Raw genomic sequence first — 23364 nt, forward strand, 5'->3', positions numbered from 1 at the left:
AATGAAGAGGATGATAAATGATAGAATATTCATTTTAGCTTCCTTCTTGCCCCACAAAGTAGCCCAAAAGGAATCTTAAGTGTTTGGAGAACATAGGTTGTAAAACATTAACAGAGTTCCATTTCTTTAGAGTTTACCTCAGGGAGGCAAAATAGCACACCCAGGCCATCCTGTTACTAACTCGAATAGATGGAATCGAAGTTTGCTTTCCTTGTTCCCATCTCAGAGTCCTTTTTCCTCTTACATATGTCCGTATACTACGGCTCCCCTCACTGTCAGCCTTCCATTTTGACGGTTCCTATTAACCTGAAGATAGGCTAGCTCCCAAGAGCTGCTGTTTTAGTTCATCTTATGCAATTGAATTTTCAAAATGTAAATATGGAAATTGTATATTTATTAAGTATATCCAGTATAATGCCGCCCTGAATTGAAAATGACAGTGTGCATCTTTTACTTTGTTCCATCTGTCCTGTCTTTGTAAAACTTTCTAAATCTGATTTGGTCATCTAACATCAATCATCTGATTGATTTTGTTTCTTTTGGCAGCTGTTCAATTACAGGTAATTCATTGTACTAAAATGACTTACTTTGCAAACAAATATGTAATCAAGATATGATTTTTTTTCCCAGAAACTTCCGTCTTTTATTTCATGGCATTTCTTCATCTGGTGAATGCATCCTCCACTCTTGAAATCCATTTCCAATGTCACTTAATTTGTGAAACATATCTAAGCTTCTAGTTCCTATTCTTAAAACAAAGCACACAGGTCCCATTTCTATACTAAAACAGAAGTATAACACCTAGAAAAACTTCCTCTACTATACTGTAAATTCTTTAAGTGTCTTCTCCATTCACTATACTCTTAGGATCTGAGATGGTGAAGCAAACAGACTGTTCAGAAAAATTGTGACATAGGGTGGGAACTTAGCATGAAAGAATGAACTCAGGGGGAGGTATTTTGCTAGAGCATGATCAGTAGTAATAAAAATGTATTTCTCAATGGACTCCCTACCACCCCCCCCCCCGGCTCAGCCAGATGTCATTTTTACCAAAAGAAAAGTTTGCCAGGTATGCCTTGCATTAATCCTTGTTTGTATCCACCACCAAAAATTTCTAATGAGTGCTGAAAAATTGTGCTTTAAAGACCACTTTCTATCCTTTCTGGCATTAGCATCAAGTTGATTATTGATTTATAATTTCTAATACATACTTTTTCTATTTTGCAAAAATTAGGACAATATTTCCTTGTCTTTAGCCTTTTGGCTTCTCTTCCATTTTCCAAGAACTTTCCAGGTGGTGGTGAGTCATTTGGAGAAAATGGCCTCTTTCACTTGGACCTTTCACCAGCATTGTTTGTAATGGTCAGGGGCCATGACTAGGGGAGCTGTTTCTTGGAAAAAGTATATTTGAATTGGGCAAATCAGAGGCTGAAAGTCAGGATGGCTAATAAATGTGTTATTGACAGAGGCCTGGCTTAAAAAGTGAGCCAAGTCTAGGAAAACAGTTTTCTCTGAACTGTGGTCCAACAAGAATTTCTGATGGCCATCCTGTCTTTTTTCCCTTCCCATTATTTTGGCTCTGTATTCTCCCCATTGCTGTACTTTGATTCCTCTGAACTGAACTTGGATGGCGAGAGCATCAGCACAAAAGGGACCATAAAAATGCACAGCTGTCTTAGAATTTCCAATTAGGTCCTAGGTTAGGAGCTGTTCATGACCAAGATAATAAGCAAAACAGGAAATGATTTCAAGAAATAAAGTGTACTGATAATCCATTTAGGATACACATCTGTATGTCCTAAATACACATATATTTATATTTTTATTATATATATACACACACATACACATAAAAAAGAGGAGGCATCCACTACCTCAAAGTGAAATCCTAAAAACATGTTTCTTTGAGAACCTACTATGCATCCTGTCCTGTATTAAATATTAAGAGGATATAGAGGCATTATATTAATAAACATGTTGCAACACTTAAAATATTTTCTACCTTAGTAAAAGAATGACAGATTAATTTTTCAAACATTTTCTTTAAGAACACTTGAAACCAAAATCCAAGTGAATATTTTAAAAGGCCTCCAGTGACTGGAAAAACGAAATCCATCCAAACTGTGTTGCAACCATGTGCCAGTTAAATGACCCTTGATCTACTGTAAATGTGAAGAAAATGAAATAGAGAAGCTGCAGTTTGTCCTCTGACCCAATGCAATAGGCCTGATTGTTACTGAGACTGCGAAATTACATTATACATATCCAGTCTCCCTGAGGTTCTTGGCCCTTCAACATGGAACTTACCACTTATTTGGGTAAGTCCTGCAGTGAGAAGGAGGGCTGCGATCCTCTAAAGGGCTGATCTGCTTCTATAAACCTGGAAGCTGGACTCCTGATCCTAGCAGCCTATTCGAAGGGGCAAATGCAAACAACACTCCTTTGCTCAAAGTGGAAAGGTTTGAGTTGAGTGCCTTCCAGGCAATCACACTGGTGGCCATTTTATGAAGTTTATTTCTGTCTTGTACACATCCCTCAATTTGCATTCCTGCTGAAACTTGCCACTAGGTCTGCTTCCCTGTGTGGGAGGTAGAATGGATTTAGAGGGTAGAAAAGAAAGGCCCCTTTGTGAGGGCAGGGTGGGGGGAGTGAACCAAGAATACAGAACTTTCGCTTAGCGTCACTGTTCGGTGGCTTCAGTCAAACATTTTGTCCCTTTGCCTCTTTGAACGTTGTTGGAGAGACTCTTTTACTAATGACCTTAGACTTTGTTCCTCAAGCATTTTATTTTTTTTCTCTGAGCTTAAATGAATTTGGCTCATTAGATTGAAAGAACATGAAGACTATCGAAGAGAAGTGGAACTGTTCTAAAGGTGGCTTACAAGCAAAGAGTGAATTGTAAAACAATCTTTGCTGCACAATATATTTTACCCAATTTTAGGGACATGAGATGTCTGCTATTATAATTTTATTACATCAGGTTCTGATCTTCTCTGGGGTCTGCATCCTGTCCAGTGTTGTGAGATTACTTAGAGAGAACTAAGACTGAACACTCCAGCATGAATGAGCTTATTTATCAGAATTCTGCATCCAGCTAACCCTTTCCCAGCATCGAGTCCTTGGTTATTGTCAATGCATTGGGCCTATATGACTCTCCCCTTAATGATGATGAATTTAATTATGTACACAATCTTAAAAGGCTCCAAAGCAACTGGTTTGAGTCACAACTTGGAATAGCCAAGTAATTTGGATGATTGTATAAACAGTGTCCAAACTTTAATTTTTGGAAGATTAAATGTAGATTATACACAAGAAGAGAATTAAAGTGTAAAAGGAGCAGGTCAAGTGAAAACAATGTACCAGAAGCTGTGCTCCTTAGTTGCCAGGAAGCACATCTTTCTTCATTCTCTCCTAATAGTTGCCATAGCGAGTGAAGCATTGTGAGCACTCAATGAAATTTATTCAATAAGTGAACCAATTGAGAGTACATGTTTTGTCTATGTGATTAATTCTGAAGTGTGTTAGTAATTCAGGGAGGTCCTTATTGGCAGCCTTTTCTTAAAATAATAGTTTTTAAAAGTACTACTAGGTAGGTAAGTCAGGCGCTGCACAGGGACAAGGAGACAGACAGTAGATCAGAAAGTAGATCTCTCTTCCATTTCTTCCTCCCTTTCCCAGTGCCTCTAAAATGGGATTCACCTTACCTGCTCCGCTTGATGACTGTGATTCCATGCGTGTGTTTTGTGAAGCAACTATAATAATTTGTCATGACAGCTGGGGAGCCTATGAGTGACAGTTGTGTGGCTGGGGCAGTCTGTGGGACCACTGGCAGCGAGAACAGGATTTATCCCTAGTGCATGAACTGGCTTTTTGTAACTCATTCACTATGGAGGGATACCTTGCTCAGCCTAGATACGTGGGTGGGGGGGCTTTGTCCTGCGTCAAAAGATGAGACAGTCTTTGTTGACTCCTCAACTGGGATTTTTATATAAAATAAAATTGTTTTAAAAATAAAAAACAATATTTTTATGAAGTACTGATGGTTTTCAAGGTACAGCCATAGGTAATATCTCTTCATGTTTTAATCTGAAGAACAAAAATAAAAACCATAGTTAGTTAAAGTGCATTTGCATCACTTATGATCCAGGCTCAATGCAATTACCAACCCCAAGCCCTAATGGCCTCTCGGAACAGAACGAGTAAAGTAGGAGAGTAGTAAATCCATGGACTTTAGAATGATGCCTAGACTAGAGGACTTCCAAAGCTAGAGGTCTAGGCAGGCTGAGTCGTTAACTAACAAAGCAGTTGGAAACTAGGAAATAAGCTTCTATTAGGCTTGAAGTAAGCCCGGGGGTCAAAGGGCACCTCACACCAGTCAGTAGGAACAGCTGGAAGGAGATGCCCTATGAAGTGCAGTGTGCTACATTTAGTGGTGCGTACAGCTTTCACACAGTAAATGTCAAATAGCGTACCCCCAAGTTATTACAAGCAAAATGCTCTCCAAATGCTGCGCAATGTCACTGCTCTAGAAGCTTTAAATTTTGAAAAATGATTGTTCTGGAATCTTTTAGCATTCACCATTTTCTAGATCATTCTCCAAGCAGTGATCATAGAATATTGAGTAGAGATACCTGACATCTCTTTAATCCTAAATGTTCTCCCACATTTGGCTCATCACTTCCTTTAAGGTTAATGGAACTGCCAGAATGTCCTCAAATCCCACTCAAGTACAAACTGAAGTATCCTTCTGCTCCGGGTTTTCAGTTTGAACAATATACAGTTGATAATTCAATTGAAGACAATTATGAACATTCTTTTGCTTCTGGTAACTGTATTCTAAAACAGTATGAGTACACTCTGTATTCTTGTTGCTTATCTGTTATTTCTTCATTTCCCTTTCTTCAACCACATCCTTTGTATTGGAAGTTAATAGATGAAATGACATATACAAGGGCCAGGGAAGAAGAAGGGGCAAAGAAACTTTGGCTAGGGTAGTTTAGTGACTATATAAACTGTGGCTGAATATAGAAAGGAAGGAATTGTCATAGCCTGAAATACAGAAGACGTGGAATAGCACACTTGTAACAATATTACTATTGCTTGCGTGCTAGTCACACCCGTTCTCTGTTTCAGGATACAAGACGTCCTTCCTCTTTCCTAGGGTACATAGTACATGCATGCTCCAAGTCTCCCCCCACCCAGGCACACTCAACCATGTTCTTAACTGCTGTATGACCTTGTCAGCTGACCATAACGAGTAGCTCCCTTGTCTTTTTTATTACAGTAGTGCTCGGCCAGCTGAGCATAGGCGGGGAGGAGAAAAGTGAGTGAAATTGGGATGTCTATTGCCTAGCACCCTGCCTGAGAAATCACTAACTGTCTATCCTAAGGGTCACGACTCCTGTCAGGGAGTCCTCTTCATATAACTCATTCACTTCTCCCTGGGTTCTGGCAGCTGCTCCTTTTCCTTTAGGCCTAAGGCACCTAATGGACACCCCTGACAGAAAATCCTATCAGATTCCTTGACTGGATTCTCCCTCGACGTTTTAGGGCAGGGAGAGGAAAATACAAAGTCACAAAGCAGAAGGTAAATGCGTGAGAAAATGCTGTAGGTTTGTGGCCAATTTATGCTGTCTGATCACGTCGACAAAAAGTTCCTAAAGGCTTTCTCAGAACATTTATGATAGTGCTGTGTACCCTTTACCAACTGAACAGTCTTGCTTTTTGTTCTATCTGCAATCAGCCATGAGAAACGGTTTAGGGACCGTGGCTCTCCTGCCCACTCACTCGTGCAAAGTTAGTGTCCTTGTTAAACTCCAGCAACCTGGGGGTGGGGCAATAGCCTGAGGCACATTCAGGTCTCTGCATCGTTGTAAATCAGTTTGCACTCCTTTGCTTCCCTTGGACTTAGTTTTCACAGAATGAGCTTATATCCTTTGGCTTCTCTTGGAATCGTCTCAGGAAGCCTGGGAAGGGGGGGTACAGTTAAGCCTCTGGGATTCCACAACAGCTGCCAGCATTCTGGCGAAAGTGTATCTGCTCATTAACTGTGTCCAAGCTGGAATGTTTCATCCTGTCAGAGCTAGAAATGTCCTCGGAAATCAACCAGTCCAGAGGACTCTCAGAATCTCTAGACGGCCTTCAGACACATTCCTAACTGCCCTTCCTCCCAGCACCTCCCCATTTCTATTGAAACTTAGCTATCTAGGTACACATTTTTATCTCCTGGGGAGAAGACGTAGCTTTTGCCAAACTCTCCAATGAACTCATGACACAAAGATAGCATAAACCTTGAAGGACCAGCATCACTGCTTTCCAACAGAAGAAGCTAGGCCCAGGAAGAAAGCAGGGAGGCAGTGGCAAATTTTATCTTTCAACAGGGACAGTGGCTTTATTTTTGAAGCATACATTTTTTTTTCTTTTGCTCTAGTAGAATCTACAGCTATGACTTTACCCTGCTGTGCACATAGCAGGCACCAGATAACCGTTACACACAATAGACCACAGCAATAGGCCCTACACATGCATTCTCGCATTTTAATTCACCTTACTAAACTGAACCTGAAACTGTGGAGGGCCCAGGGCCAATCTCCGAGTTTAATGGTGCCAAGGGATCAGGCAGGGTTTTTCCACCCCAGTTCTCTCTGATGAATGGAGGTCTGTCCCGTCCCTGTTTCTCTGAGCCAACTTGTCCCCAGGGCCCCGTGGTAAGGCAGGTGTCAGTCCTGAGCATGGACTCCAGCACCTCTGCAGCTGCTCTCATCTCGTCCACGGGAGCGGATAGAAACTGTTGGGGAAATGGCAAAAGAAAACTAAGGAAAAAAACACCCCTCAATACCGACGGGTTGCCAGGCTTCCAAGGGGCTGCCATCACCTAAGATCTGATTATTAAATCATAAACCACTTCCTGGCAACATACAGTAGAATGTCCTGTTTCTTCCTGTCTCCTCCTTGTGCTTCCTTTTTCTTAAAGCGGTGCTGTCCTGTGAATTTCCCTACCAAGGGCTTCCCTGTTGGGTCTATAAAGAGCCTTTGCTGTATGCTTTAGGTACTCTGAGTGGAATAAGTTATATCAAGTTCTGCTGTAAGCTGTGTCACTAACGAGAAATGTGATCTGTAAAAATCACTTAACCTCGATGGCCCTTTTTGTTTTATTTAGTAGAGACACTAATGAGCCAAATGAGGTAATGGAAGCGGCAAGTGTCGCTTGACAAACGTAAATCAGCAAAGGTTACAGAGAGTGACTGTGGCCTTTCATCATGCAAAGGCAACTACTAGAAAGCCTGAAAAGGGGATAAATTCAAGTGTCAATATTTCAACTGAATCCTGACTTTCTAGATTTCAGTCTTGAGGAAATTCAAGAAGAGGATAGACAGAGTTACTGTTGGCTTTTAGGCTAAGACCAGTGGAAAGACCAGTTGACTTTAAACACGACATATTCCTAAAGTTTCTTTTGGTATTTTACCACCTGACTACCTATGATTTTTTTTTGTTTTTGAGAACTCGTCACTCTCTATCAGTCGAAGAGTGAGTGAGATTTACTATGCTTTAGTGTAGGAACATCAGAGTCACTCACACAGCTTGGCTTCTTGCTATAGGAACAAGTAATTCACCACAGAAGGGTTGGCTATTCCCAGAGGATGATACAAATGGGGGGAAAGGGTGTCAATTTCCACCTCCACAATCAGCCATCAAGATTATTTCCTGGGGCCATGAGATGGGTAACAAAGTCAAACTTACCATGAGGTAAAATAAAGTAAATACGAGACATGGACAATGTTCTCAAGATATAGTTGAAGGGTGGAGAAAGGAAACCAATCCACCAAGGTGTGAGCTGCTTAAAGGGAATGCCTTTCATTGAGAAAAGGATCATATTATTTTTAAACAAATGGTTGGAAAACCAACCCCGAAGTTGATTTAAAAAAAATTCCAATCTTTATGGCATACAACTTTCTCCAAACTAAGCTCCCTTAGGATCCCGAATGATTTAGTTCAACCAGCTATAAACTCACTATAAAATATACTAAACACATAAACAAATCACCACAAGGAAAAAGAGGAAGAAAATATTTAGACTCCACATGTTTCTGTCACTGGAACTATTAGTGACTCAGCGTCAGTGACTTTCTTATGAATTGGCTAAAGAAATCAAACCAAACATTCAGGTGGAATACGAAAAAGAGCATATCAAGTGAGGAGAATTCCAGAAGCTACCAAGGGAAAGTGCTGCGGGCAGTCAGGTTCACCTGATTACTATTGTTACTAGCTCTTAAATGAGGCTAGAAAGGGGATCGGGATGTGACAATAGTCAAGTTGCTGTTGATCTTGGAAAGAGCAGCCTTGTTGGAGCTCGGGATGTAGATGGAATCCTCACTACATTAGGATGGATGGAGATTAGAGTTGTGGAAAAGAATATAACATAGAATAAATGCTGAAAGGTTTTCAATTTACTTTTTATTAGCATACAGCCATGGTGCAAAGTGAGGAGTTACAACATAATATTTTCATGTGTGTGTTTAATGTTCTTGGGCCATATTCAACTACTATGACCATCTCTTGTCTCCTCTCCCAATAATTCTTTACTGAACAATTTCCTTTTCCCAAATAGTCTCCCTCCTAGAAAGATTTCAAAAACAGTAAAAATAATTTGTAGAAATACAAGTATCATTGTTTTTATTTCCTCAAAGGCTTTAGAGAAGTGTGGGTATTGAGTAAAGAGATCTGTGCCAAAAAATGGGCACCTTAGAATTAAGGAGCTCTTTGCCCAGGCCAAAAAAAAAAATGTTATTATGAAAATCCGCAAGCAAAACTTCAAGATAACTCCAAGAAAAAGAGTTTGATAGGGTCACCTAGAAATATTACACAGCTTAAGAAGCCAAGTCAGTGTCAGCCTCTGACTGGAGCTAGTCCAGAGCTGGCAGGCAGAGAATGTTCCAGAATGAAAGTGGCAGCAACTTCTAGAAAGCCTCACTGGTAATGTTTACCGAATCTTTCATTAACTCACTTTGCAAAGCTTGCCAGCCACTCTCTATGGCCAGGGCACATTGTTGGCAAGACTAAGAAATCAATGTGGTTTGTCTGCTTTGCCACAGGGGCTCCCTTTTCCTCACCACCAGGACCAGCCCTCCTCATAGACACTCTTTGCCCTTCCCTTCACCCTGAATTCTACAAGAAGGCAATTAATTGGGTGTTTTGTCTGTGCAGTAGGTTAGGATATGGATTGGGGCTATTGTGTTGTGCAGCTTTTGGGGAGGGGTAAAACCAATTGCTATAGCCAATAAGACGGAGCTCTGCTTCTCTAAAGCTGTTAAGAGAATATCATGCTCCTGCCTCTCAGCTTTTGTTCACACAGCAACCTGTGCCTAGACCACCTCCTGTTTCCATTAGCCTATATCCCAGCTATGTTTCCAGACTCAGTTTGAGTTTTCTTCCCTGTGAAGTCTTCCTCAGATCTCTGTATAAAACATTTTTATTGTCATATAACCATTAATGGGTTTCATAAACACGTTGTATTCAAGCTTATCATGTATTTCCCCATATTTGTCTCCTCTATGCCCCCATTTGTCCCACTCTTTGTTCCAGAGTGTCTCACTTTCACTTTCATGTCATGTATTTAAATGATTTTGTGAGGTCACAGTGATCTTTATTTTCATTGTCTTCTTTGTCTTCATGCTTCCTCTTGCTCTTTGTGCCTCTGCAGCAGTGCTAACAAAAGCCTGCATTGTATTCTAATTATTTGTGTAGTTCACACGTACTTATTACATTGTCAGTTGTGAAGGCACAGGCTTTTGTTGTTCGCTTTTGTATTTCTTAAGCAGCCTCTTTGCTTTAGAAAGTACATAGTGATCAATATGGGGGGAGCTGAGCTTTCACAAAAACAAATTACACATGTCAAATGTGAGTCTCACCGATTTATAAATACTTCGGAAGAACATTTATTTCTGAAGGATTAGTCAAATGAATTATGGGATATAGTAGCAGCAGGCATATGCAAAAATGACCACTATCTGTAATATGTGGTCGGAGAATCCAATCAAGCCTAAATCAAGTCCCAGTGAATTTTCCATTTGCAGTAATAGACTCAAACTACTTATATACAGAGATCTGTTGCCTCCATTTGTCCACTTGTCCTTTGACATTTAAGACACTGGACCATCCAAATAATGTATTGTTCATACTAATGTACAGTCGCACTGGCGTCCCTCTACTACTTGCTTTTTTAAAATGAAGAGCACTGAGGTAATGGTTAAGTGTTAATCTCAGTTAATTCTTATTGATTTTGTGGTGGTAGTTGAGTAATTATAAAGACGGGTGTCATGCCTATGTGTTCTCTCCTCTGCCTTAAATACTCAAGTATGACTCATACTCAAGCTGATGTCAGCAAGACCTTTATTCTTTGAGAATCCTGTGGCATTTCAGGGAGTAGTCCTTTGTTGTCACTTTGTTCTAAAAAGATTGCTTCAGAAAGCTAGTTAGAAAATTATGCATTTGAAGTGTAAGCCAAGATAGACTTGGTGTCATTGTTACCATAAAATGTTTAACAGGCATTATTTCATTTGAGATTTGTTTCTTATGTCCCATTATTATTACCTTTTTTTTTTCTTTCCTTTCTCTTCTTCTTAAAATTCATTCTTTTCCTTGTCCTTGTTTTCCACCATGTACTCAGTTTTCACTAAAGGGAGAAGTTTTTCTTGTCCATGGATTAAAAATATGGTTAACAACAAAACTTCATTTTTCAAAATGACAGTCTAATGTATATTGGACTCTCTAGTCTCCCAGGAGTTTTAGAATTATAGCAAGTCATGTTCTTTCAGGCACATAAATTATTTTGTCCTGAACTGAAGCAGGATGCCAGAGTGCTAGTCCCAACTCCTTCATGAGCCAATTTTGAAACCTTGGGAAGTTTTGATTCTTTGTGCCTTGTGATTTTCATTTTTTAAGATGGAAATGGTTCTATTTTCTCATCGTGTAACAAAGATGGGGGCTGCTGTGTCTCAGCATCAAAAGTATTTGGAAAAGCTGGGTATCCACATACACAAGATGTGTTTGTCCACATTTTGAAGCCAGTAAAATAGGGAGCAGGATCACATAAGAAACCTGATGCTGAACAGCTGTATTGCAACATGAATGTGTTTGAAGCCAGAACACCATTGCGAGTTTGTCAAAAAAGCATAAGGAACATTGCCTTTCTTATAAGATCCCCAAAGGGAGGACTAGTCTAAAGCTTTTTGCACAGCCTGAGGAACAGGAGAGTCTGGGGTTTGGCAGAGGATGGGTAGTTGTAACTGCAAGTACTCTAACAATCTGTACTGGGTTCTTATCCTAGAATAAGATATCATGACACGTGACTGAGATAAAAAAATCACCCATTAAATATTAAGTTTTTTAACATTTACGATAACTCCATGAAAAACAATGTATGAATCTATAGACAGTTCTTTTTTCTTCTTCTTAAATTTCTGCTTTAGTTACCTTTCAAAGTCTCCAAATGTTAATAATATCTGTTCTCACGCACAACTGATTTCTTCTTTCTATTTTTATATCCATTAACCCCCCTGAACAGTTCTTCACTCTCTCTTCTTTGTATGTAGTCTAAACAGATACAACTGAAACTAAATTATTATTAGGCCATAAACTCTTCATCAGGATTTACAATGAAATCCAGAGATGGGGGGGGTGAGTCTGGCCTATGGTACAGTGGGAAGGATTAGATAAGTGTCCATGAAAGCCAAATCAGGCCTTGAAAGAACTTACTAATTCCTAGAGATGACCAGGGAAGTTCAAGGGTAAGGCACTCCTCATTCAAACAAAAATGAAGGCAAGGTCAGTCCCAATCAAGACAACAATACAGACCTGCTTAGTGTCTGAAAGTTAAAATATCCAGATTGTGTTGATTCAGTGTCCAAGACATTAGCAGGAGGTCTGAAGTAGAGCTCATAACTAAGCTCTTTTATTGGAACTTAGTTCCAGACCACCACATGCAGAATGCTTCTTGAACTAATCTTGTCAACCAGAGACTGAGTCCCTTGGATATGCTTGTTAATCAATAGCTTCCATGACACCTATAGGTTCTCTTGTCCTTGAAGCTAAGTTGAAATGTGCTGTTTCAGTGTGTGTCAATCCATCAGACTGTGAGCTCTGTCATGTGATATCTGTGAGTCTTAGTCTCCTGCCCATCAGTTCCTAAGGTCTATGTAAATGCTCACCATACTGGATGGTGAAAGGCACATTAGATTAAATGTTTGCTTAGATTTATTGCTCTTTTTTTTTCACCTAGGTAATTTACTTATTTCTGGGTCCAGGCTTCTCACCTCTAAAATAGTGAATGCCATAGCGTTTTCAGAGTCTCAAATGAGATGACAGATTCGGAAGTACTCAGGTCAATCTATAGCCTATCTCAGAGTAAGGATGTAATCAGTGGACACTCTGACTGTCATTATATGATTGTGTAGTACAGAAGTGAAGAACAGACAAGGCAGCTGTAAAAGGGCATGGGTGTATTTGATGAGGTTGAGGCTCAGAACTAGGAAAAGGCTTAATAGGAGTGACCCTGGCAGTCCTCCAAGTCACTCTCCCTTCCCTTGACACCCCATAGATGACTGGGAGGCTTTGACAATAAAGGGTAATCTTTAAGCAACTCTTTCTTTGTGTAAGTCTTGTAATCTACTTGGCTGGGGAAACAGATTGAATAGATCTTGGGTGGGGGATGATGTTATTAATATAAACATTTTTTTCCAAATGCAACATACTGCTTTCTGCACATAGCAAGCTGTTGTTAGTTTGTGAGGTCTGTGTCTTTAGAAATTCATTGCTGGCAGCTTGAATGAGATTCTTACAACAATTAGAGGCTTTGAACACTTACAAGCCAAGAAGTTGGATAAGCATGTTTTTGACTCTATGGTTCCTCCCGGGGTTTGCCTGATGTGCTGCACTAATTAACAGATGCAATTAGAAAAGCTGAGAAGTGAGGAGACTACAGGGATCAGGCTACGTTCCCAGGGACCCTCATTTATTTGTTCAGAAGGGAACTGGGAGACTGTCTCCACAGCGAAGGAGTAGCAATGCATATCATGTTCAAGGGTCCTGGGAACACAGCTTTATGGGACCCATGGCACTTGATGTGGTTTAAAGTGGTCAGGGTAGATTTCCTCTGTTAGCTTTTCAGTGTAGAATAAAACTCTGACTCGTTATTGTACTGGGTAATATTTCAAATGAAAAGTACAGCTACCTTTAGAACATATGAATATGAAGAGAGGAATTCCCAGCTTTGGGTTTGCTACAAGGTCTATACATCAGAAGCTGCAGACAATCTCTGTCACTTACCTTGGCCTAAAACTTGACCTAAAATTTGCGTAGACCATGAGTACCTTGCCTTTAAGTTGCTAGAAGAGGTAACATTTGTTGGGACCCGTAATAGCTGGTTTTTCTTCAGAGGGAGTCATTTCATTTGTGCATTATCTCAATCTTAGTCTTGATGGCATGGAGACAAGATAAGCATACATGGACAGGCAATGATACACTGATGTTCACTCGCTAGGGATCATAGTACAGACTATGAATGTGGTAGGTATTTTGTAAAAACGGAGAGGTGAAGAGAGAAAGATTCCTGATAGTGATGAAGGCCTGGATGTGAAGTTGTGTACGTCATCAACACAATGTGAAGTTATTGTTATAAGGACATCAAATACTAACCCAGCATTTCTGCTTTCTCCATAGGTCACCTGTCTCCATGATTTCTTTGGAGATGATGATGTATTCATTGCTTGTGGTCCCGAAAAGTTCCGCTATGCTCAAGACGATTTTTCTTTGGATGAAAATGGTAAACACTAACATTAGGATTGTTTCACTTTTGTTCTGCTCCTTTTCATCCCTTAGGATTTTCATGAGCTTATGTGGCCTGGAGAATAATTAAAAATGGTAACACAAGGGTCGATATTACTAGTATTTCTCCTTTGTATTTGTATACATGACACTAAAGTGAAAGGTTACCTGGATCTCCCAGGTCTTCATGCTACTTGAAACTTGCCAACTACCCCAATAATGACCACATTTCTTAGACCATATACTGTATCATATGAACTAACCTGCACCTTCAAGAAAAAAACTTTTGCATTAAGAACTATACAGATATTATACATATGCATTTTTTCTAGCCATTCTCCTCTGGCTTTTATGATATGTGGTAATGGTCTCACAGTTTTATAAAGCTTTTTATTTTTTATTCTATCCTTAGTGTCAAACCCAGTTCCCACCTTTGTGTCTGCTACTCCTTTCTTTATGCATTGTGATTTAGAATTACATAGGAATGTTAGCCTCAAAGAAGACCTGAACATCTATTAGTCTAATAAGTTATAAGTGAGTTAGGACACACAACTTAGGATGGGATATTAATGGAAAGACATATTAAAAATACATTTCCCACTCAGGAGTAAAATGTGAGAAAAACAAAGAGAGTTTCACTAAAAGACAAGCCACAAGCAACTCGAGACAGGGTCCTTTTAAAAAGTGGCATTTCTACAGCTTTTCTTTTAGAAAGGCTAAAAGAAATGAAATAGCTAACCAAATCCTGGTTGTATCCAATTTTCTATTCCCTCTGTATCTGTGGCTCTTAACAGTGAGAACTAAAGTTCATCAACATAAATAAAAAGTGAAACAAACCAAGATGAATTGTCTTCTCAATTCGGTTTCCTAAATGTTCAACTGTTCAACTGACCAAATTATCCTCACCTGTCTTTTTAGTGTACCTTAAAGTGGGAGTCAACAAGGAGGTCTCTAGGAAAAATCTGCCCTCTACCATGTTGTTTGATTCTACTTTTCATAACATAGAACAAAATAAACTGTGTAGGCAATGAGCTGGAGAGATGACTTAGCAGTTAAGAGTATTTGTTTCACTTGCAGAAGACTTTATTTGGTTCCCAACATCCACACAGTAGTTCACAACCATACATAAATCCAGTTTCAGGGGATCCAGTACTACTTTCCGACCTCTATAGGCACCAAACACACACATCGCACGTACATACATACATAGAGGAACTAGGAGGAATGGGAGAAAGGGAGTCTGGGGTCGAGATGTATTGTATGAGAGAAGAATAAAAAAAAAGAAAAATGTACATCTAAAAAATGTGCAGGATATATACTGGAACACAGGAGATGTAGCTACTGTACCTTGTATTGCTAATTTGTTGATTTGTGGCCCTAAGCAAGAAGATTAAGCTTTTAGTACTCTCATTTTTTAGAAAAGGAACATAATTATTTTCCTAATAAAGTATCAGTCTTAGTGGCTCAAATTACTGCTAATTCAGAATGCTGAGTGATCATCACAGAAAGCGTGTTCCAAATTCATCAGATTGCAGCTAGGACAAGTGCAGAAACATTTAGCCTACTCTTCTCTACAGACCCATAAGTGTTCTAGAATAATGAGCATCAGAGTAGTTGTTAACCCATTTATTTATTAAACCAGCATAAGGGATTACAAAATGCTCTGAAAATGAAAGAGCAAGGGCTCTATAAATACAGTACAGGGTAGTAAAACTTCTTTTTGAATGAAATGACATGACATCTCTTGCAAGGAGTGCCTATCAGAATGTGCAGCAGGTAATAGACATTGTGTAGGAGCTTACTCAGGGATTTCGCATCTGTGCAACTGAGACATCTGAGGTATGTCAACCTGTACTCTAATAAAAAGAAATGCCAAGCCTCCACAGGTGCTATTTTCAAGTATAGTTTGGTCAATTTCAGATGATTAAGCTGACATATGACCCAGATGACTTGATTTAGAGTATCTGTCCTTTCTCTAGATTTGAGGAACTTAAATATTTAGTTTATCCCAAGAGACTTTTGGAAATTTCCCCCATGCCTCCGTCACCATAGTCATAGTTCCTACAAAAAAATGAGCAACACCTTGTAATCCTGAGCCACTTAAGTGTTGTGGCCTGTGGTGACCATTCTTGTTTGAGATGCTGATAGTAACCTGAGGGTCTCAGTTCTACCTCCTAAGCAGCTTGCGTCCTTTTGTCCCTAGAATGCAGAGTTATGAAAGGGAATCCATCTGCCACAACTGGCCCAAAAGCTTCCCCAACACCTCAAAAGACATCAGCTAAGAGTCCAGGCCCAATGCGTCGCAGCAAGTCTCCTGCTGACTCAGGTAACGACCAAGACGGTGAGTGTTCTTTTCCTATTGTTCATGTTGACTTCATTTATAGAAGCTGATACCCCCTGTATAAGATAAATGACTTCCTCAATGTCACCAGTGTCCCCACAAAGACCAATTTTATCATTTCAGAGATATAAAAACAATTTTGTTTGGAGATAAACACATATGTTCCTCATGAGCTGCCCATCTTGCCTTTTAAGACTAGTCTCTCACTGGGATTTGGGGGTGGCTGATTAGGCCAGATGTCCAGTATATGCCAGGAAGCATCTGTCTATGCCTCTCCAATGATAATGTCACAGACACATGCACCCCCACACTGGCTTTTTAATATGTAAATATCTCCTTAGCTCTTGGGCCAAGGGACACAAAACAGCAATATTTTATGAAAGAACCATAATCTTTGGCCTGTTCTTTGGTCAACTTAAGCAGTCTTCCTTGAGTGTTCTGACCTTCCTGAGAGAATAACTCTATCTAATAGAACTAATATGGATCATAATGCATGCTTTGTATGTTATATCCTTTTTGAAAGTTGTATAATTAATTTCACAAAATGGTGGTCTTCATATGATATCATCACATGTATGCTGTTTAAATATTGAGTGGTTGCATTAAAAAATTAAAAGAAAACAATATAGATAGATTTTATTTAGTAATCAATTGAAAGGTAATCATTTCAACATGTGGCCAATATGACAAACTATTGGGATGCTTACCTTCTTTGAAATTGCTCTGAATTTTGTGTTTCATTAGCACATCTGAAATCTAATTAGCCACATTTTAATGTGACTAACTATTTGCTGTATTAATATATGAATGCCTTATTTTGGCAAAACAATTTCATCATCTCTATTGTCCATTGTAAGAGAACTATAAATTAAGCTACAAAAGGATAACTCTATAGGTTGCATTTTTTTTAACATTGAGAAACTGAGGGGCAGTTCAGATTCTCAAGGTTTTCCCAGTGTCACACAACTATGGAGTATTCAAGGATCAGAACGCAGCAGGACTCCTCTCAGGAGGCATTTGAGGTAGGGTGTAGGGTTCCCAGTGTGTTGAATACAAAGATTTCTTTTGGATGGTACTTGCTTCTCAGTGTCCTTCTCCCGGGCTCTACCTCCAGATGAAGGGTATGGGGAGGCCAAGAGATGTTGGGGTGGTTTCTGGGTCTTTATCTTGTGCTGAATTGAACACAGTACCACAGGTAAGTTGGTGCTTTTGTTTCTAATGTTCTTCTCTGAACAGATTCTATTGATGTCTCTAAAGTCCCTCCAAGGTGAACTGATATCCTTGACAGGGCTTCAGGAAGACAAAAACTCCCCCCAAGTTTTCACCTTCTTTAGAAAAACTCATTTGTATTAATACATTACAATATCAATCACAGTTATATTTCAGTGGGAGGCCCTTGCCTAGAATAAGAGAAGTCCTTGATTTTACCTACAAACATTGCAAGGTTGGGTAAATAAATGTGTTTTCCAACAGGAAAGACTTTTCTCCATTTTATTTAAAGAATTCACAGCAGTGTAATTTCCAAAACATGGTAGGAAATAGATTTCAAATTTCCATTTCATCTTGTAAATCTACAGTATCTCACAATCTATGATTGAATTTGGCTTGAGAAACAGCCTAACGAACAAATCCCTGAAGAACTGTTGCTGGGCTCTCAGTTCTTGCGTCCTTGACGGATGAGTCTGGGATGAGGAACAAAAGCATTTCTATTTTGCAGAAACAACCAAAGCAATCCAGACACTGCAGCCAAGGGCACTTTGGAATGGATGTGTGACAACCATAGGTCTGTCTTTTGACTTTGTTCTGAAGTGAATCTTAACTGCCCTGGCTCCACTTAGATAGCATTCCAGAAAATGTCTCTACAAATACAGAGGAAACAGGGATCATTAAGAGCAGAACTAAAGAAAACGTAGAGCATCTCAACTAAAGGAAATGTGGAACTGACTGAATTGTGGGTTGAGATATCCCTCTGTAAGGCATTAAGGAGGTAACAAATATAAAACTGAGAATAAATCATACAAGGGTCGCAGTGGGAGATAAGTGAGAGATTGTGAAATGGATTCTGTGATCAAATCCTGAAGCCATCATGCATAAAGGAGGGAAAGAATTACATACTCGAATCAAGGCAAATCTCAAATCTCTGTTGGTTAAAGAGATAATAGTAATCAGGAAAATCATGTGAGATCACATATTATAAAATGTTTTTTAAATTACCATAGAGAAACAACTATTAATGGGGGGCTCTGGAGTTAATGGATTGTTTGCTAGGCTGATTTTACTCTGAGTATCTCAGAATAAACGCCACATCAAAACAAACAGGCTTGATTTTGAATGTGACTCAATATTGCTATTCCACTGGATGAGCATGTCAGGATTTAAGTGAATGAGCATTAAAATCAGTTTGATATCTGGTCATCAAGGGCTAGAAGCAAAGCACATGCCTAGACCCTTCATTTTTTGTGTCAGTCTTATCAAGAGAACTTGAACTAAGGAATTGTATACAGGCTGGGATAAAAAGAAAGAAAAAGTGTAATACAATTTGTATTACTCACTACCTAGACAACTCTTTAATTATTACACTTGGGACCACTTAGCAACATCTTTTTTTTCTGATTAATTTTGCATGCAGACATCACACTCATACACAGCACACAGAGCACAGAGACACTCAGTCACACACAGCACACAGACACATTCACACACAGTACAGTATATACAGACTTACCTGGGACTCGAATCGGCGACCTAGGGCACCGCGGGCTGCGCTCCAATCCTCTCAGCCAGCTCTCCGACTGTTACACTTAGCAACATCTTATGTGCAGCTACATACATCTTAGTCTTCAGGGATGTGTGTATCCTCCAGACAAGGGAACATGCAGCCTGAAAACTCAGCACGAACTCTACATGCCAGGTAATACTGTTCACTCTTTCTCTGACCACCCATACTTGAAAGTGGACACTTTTACTGTTTTTTGAAGACTAGCACCTTAAGCCCCTCTGCATACATTTTATTGTAATGTTTAAATCCTTGGAAATCCAGGTAGGTCAACCTACTAATCTGACCAGTCATCCTGTTGGGGCATGCCCTGTTCCATTTAGACAGGACCAAGGAACTAAAGATTAGTGCAGGAACAAGGACAGACCTAACCACACCCAAAAATCCTGGAGGAAAAGATCATGTGGAGTGGAGCATGGCAACTGTGCTACACAGCTGGAGTGTGAACTAAGGAAGCTGACAGACAGAGCACAGAAACCATCTTCTCTGAGAGTTCTGGGACATGAGGGAGTTATGCCATGCTGGCTCCCTATGTTCTTTTGCTTTGTGACATTGTGTGCGTTCCCAGCTGGTTTGCCTAATTGAGAAAAAGCTTTTGCTAACCACTTTCTAACTTGAGCCAGATAGGTTAGATGTTTCCTTGAGGATGAGCCCCAGCTCTGACAGCTGCTCCTACTTTCTTCTTGCCCCTTTATTTTTCTCTGCCACCACGTTCCCTGTTTCTCTTAGTTCCTGTGAAAAAAAAATTGCCAGAGGAAGAAATCCCAGGAGCATTTGTTTTTTTTTAAAAAATGAAAGGCCTATGTCACAAAAGTTGAAAACCAAGAGAAAAGAGTACACATAGGCATTGGAATCAGAAATCTGTAATCCAAATCTTGGCTCTGCTTCCTTCCTATGGAGTGTATGGGTCGGGGAGAGGATTGATGGTGCTGTGGTCAACTCATCATAGACACCCAGTAAATGCATAACACTAATTTTAAAAATATTGATAAGGTGGTCAAAGAGGTTGAAATGAATGTGGTACACCTTCATTGCAAAGGGGAAAATTAATTCTACTAGAAGACATGAGAGGATTTGGTCTATATAGAAAGCTGAGAGCAGTGAAATAATTTTGTGATTCTGTGGACTAGGAAAGACAATAGTCAGTGAGGGAGAAGAGTCCCTCCCAAGGTGCTCCCCAATTACTAGAGAGCTAAAGAGGATGGCAGGGGGAAGGAGAGGCTATCAATCAGTGGTGAAGCTTCCAATCACTCCTAAGATGATAGGCAATATGATACCCTCTCTATAGCAGTGAGTGGTTCACCACCTTCCTAATGCTGGAACCTTTAAACAGACACTCATGTCGTGGTGAACCCTAACCATAAAATTACTTCAATGCCAGTTCATAACTGTAATTTTGCTACTGTGATGAACTGTAATGTAAATATCTGGTATGAATGATCTCTGATATGCTACCCTTGTGAAAGAGTCATGGCCCACAGGTTGAGAACCACTGTTCTTTCAGGCTTTGCCAGTTCAAAAGCACACACAAAGTTCCCCCAGACACCATCTACACTACATCCTGCCTATTCTTTTATTTGATATTTGTAAGAATTTGCTCTAGAATGCATACAAAATTGTGTCATTTCAAAGGTTTCCTCACAGTCTGTAGATAAAATGTATTTGTAAAACCTGTTTTGATCTATGCTTTGAGTACAGGGGTTCCTTAAGTTTGCCAGTTCATGTCTGCAAGTCTCATTTCTTTATGACCATCTTCAGATTTTACCCCCTCAGCAATTTCTGAGAAAATATGGGAGAATATCTTCAGTTCTTCAACAATGTAGTCCATGGCAGTTGAATTACGAAAAACCCATGTCCATACTTGTAGAAAGTCAATGATAAAGGCCTTTATTTTTTACGGATAACTTAAGATTGATCCAGTAAGGTAGGGACCTGAAAACAGTATATCACTCCTGTATATAATCACTTAAACAAATCAGAGAATGTAGAGAAAAGCATATATGGAGTGGATATTTGTATACATCTGAAGTTGCTGGTTGAAAAGAGTTTTTGAGGATACGGAGAAAAAGATCTGGAAATTGAAGAACCTTGTACTCAGATCTATACTCAGCCAATGAAAACTGACACACTTGTGACTGACAATTTTCCATGTTTTTCCAAGGCCACTGAGTTCATTCTCAGATAAATGAGAAAATGAAGAGGGGAATTTTAATGTTGGAGCAGAGTAGCCACCCTTCGTAGTTGGGGGACAAATATGAGAAAAGGAGGATGTGTAGAGTACCCAGCAACCGTATGGAATAAATGCCCAAATCCATCCAAGAATGTATGCACACTTCTTGTTAGTGTGTAGATTCAAGTTAGAGCATTGGGGGAAGGCTCGACTATGTCAGTTTGCATAGGTCTCTATGACTGCTCCATTCTGGAAGCTTTTGCCGGGTTCTGCTGGGAAAGCCTTTGGGCAATGTAGACAGTCCATTAACTCCTTCAACTATTAACTCCTTCATTTCCTTCCTACAGAGAATAAATGACTTTTTGCAGCACCCCAGTCTTGCCTTTCTTAGAGTATGTCATTTAATTTTTAGAAAGCAAACTCTGGTACTTAAACACTGCATTTTGGTACAGGTAGCATTCTTTATTTGGGGGATGGCATACAGAATAAGTGAACACAATACTCTCTACTTGTCTGACCTCTAAAATTCTATCTACACAAGGGTCCCTATTTTCCTTCCATATTGCTTTAGTTGGAGCTTTGAAAACTAATTGGCCACTGATGTATCTTTTGTTATGTCTGCTTCTCTTCTGAACCCATCCTATCCATTCCTAGTTTCATTTTCAGAGGCTGGAGTAAGTTTTCAGTTTAAATTTACTTGCGTGCACTTCAGTTTAAAATGCTCCTGAGGTTTCCCTTTAGCAATCAAACCCAAACTTTTACTTTATAGACTGGAAAATAAATCTAGGACTACCAAGTTCCGTCCCCAGCCCTTAAATTGCTGGAAAAGTCTTGAGCTGCTGCTAAGTTGACCACATTGGCCTTAAATTTGCCATCATCCTGCCTCAGACTGTCAAGGGCTGGCCTATTCCATTGCCCAAGAGCTACCCCAAATATCCGTGGGTCACACAACAGACCCACCAAAATCTGGCTCACATCCTTAATCTTCTGCTGTATCTGTTTGAGCATCCCTTCAGTGACCACACCCTTGAGCCATTGGCAGCTACTTGCACTTTGAAAACATATTGTATTCTTTCACATCTTTTTGTCTTCTGGTGCAATTGCAGTTCCTAGAATACACTTTCTCTCCTCTTTACTTTGCTAGTTTCAATTTACTTTCTTAAACATAGTTTCTTTGATATGAACTAATTTAAAGAACATTGTGGATTTTAATTGTGGAGTTTGTCACAATTATCATGATTTAATGCCAGAATAACTGTGACTCAAATACGAAGTTCCCAATCATTAGCAAAAACATTCCACTTCCCCACCTTTTTCCATCCCCCAGTCTCTGGCAGCCATGAGTCTACTTTAAGACTATGGACATTTCCCTAGTCCAGATTCTGTTTTCAAAATACTTAGATGTTGCTTCTTGTTTACTTCCAATTCCCCTTGTTACAAATTCCTTCCTTTGGGCTCAAATAAAATCCAGTGCAGGCCTTTATCCACATACTTACTTGACTTAATCCTTGCTTTTGCTCCACATACCCCTGGGGAAGTGATGTATTTTTTTCTGAAACCCCAATATCTAATCTTTATCTCATAGGTGGTGTTCCATGGCTGATGGCCAATGGTATAAATGACAAGGAGAAAAGCTTCTCAAGAAGTAAATGAAAGATAACAGAATAAACTCAGTCAGTGGGTTCCCAAGTGGTTATATTTTTTTTAGCTCATTTAAGCATGAATAATCTCAGCAGCCACCACAATGGTGCAACTTCTGTGTCTTCCATTGATGGGTGTGTTTTCAAAAATAAGGAAATATTATCATAAGCAAATGGAGAGGGTATATATAATCAGGGAATAGTTATGATATAGAAGCTTAAACCACATCTGTGGGACTAACCACAATATTCTTAGGCAATCTTTGTACTTAAGTGTTCTCTCTCCCCCGTCTCATTCCACTATGCACTGCTGAGACACTCCCCTCTGTTTTAATTGCATACTTCAGAATATCTTACTAACAATGTAGGTCCTATGATTAAAAAAATATTTCAGCATGAGAAAGCAGTACATGTCGTGGAAAACCATTTAATTATCACATTTTGATGTGACACCTTTCTTTTTTCATATTAAAAGTGCTCATTAACAGGGGGATGGAAAACAGCTTAAAACCGAAGTGGAGCACAGAGATGTTAAAACCTTAATCATCTCATTTCTATCACGTTCTTGACTGGAGGCAGATTGGGGTTGTACCTTGATGCTGTTCACAGTTACCTA

The 23364-nt window shown here is 39.5% G+C and overlaps 1 protein-coding gene across 2 annotated transcripts in view; it reads left to right on the forward strand.

Moving 5' to 3' along the window:
* Positions 1-23364, forward strand: part of Dcx (doublecortin) — a 68713-nt gene that overhangs the window by 36317 nt on the left and 9032 nt on the right. The window contains exons 3-4 of one of the 2 annotated variants that reach the window (XM_057759996.1): positions 13717-13819; positions 16025-16147. In XM_057759996.1, coding sequence (XP_057615979.1) covers positions 13717-13819; positions 16025-16147 — 226 coding nt within the window. Of the gene's footprint in view, positions 1-13716; positions 13820-16024; positions 16163-23364 lie in introns of both variants that reach the window. The other variant, XM_057759995.1, reaches the window with a different exon arrangement.

The sequence above is a fragment of the Chionomys nivalis genome, chromosome X (genome assembly GCF_950005125.1).
Source record: "Chionomys nivalis chromosome X, mChiNiv1.1, whole genome shotgun sequence".
Classification (NCBI taxonomy): Eukaryota; Metazoa; Chordata; class Mammalia; order Rodentia; family Cricetidae; genus Chionomys; species Chionomys nivalis.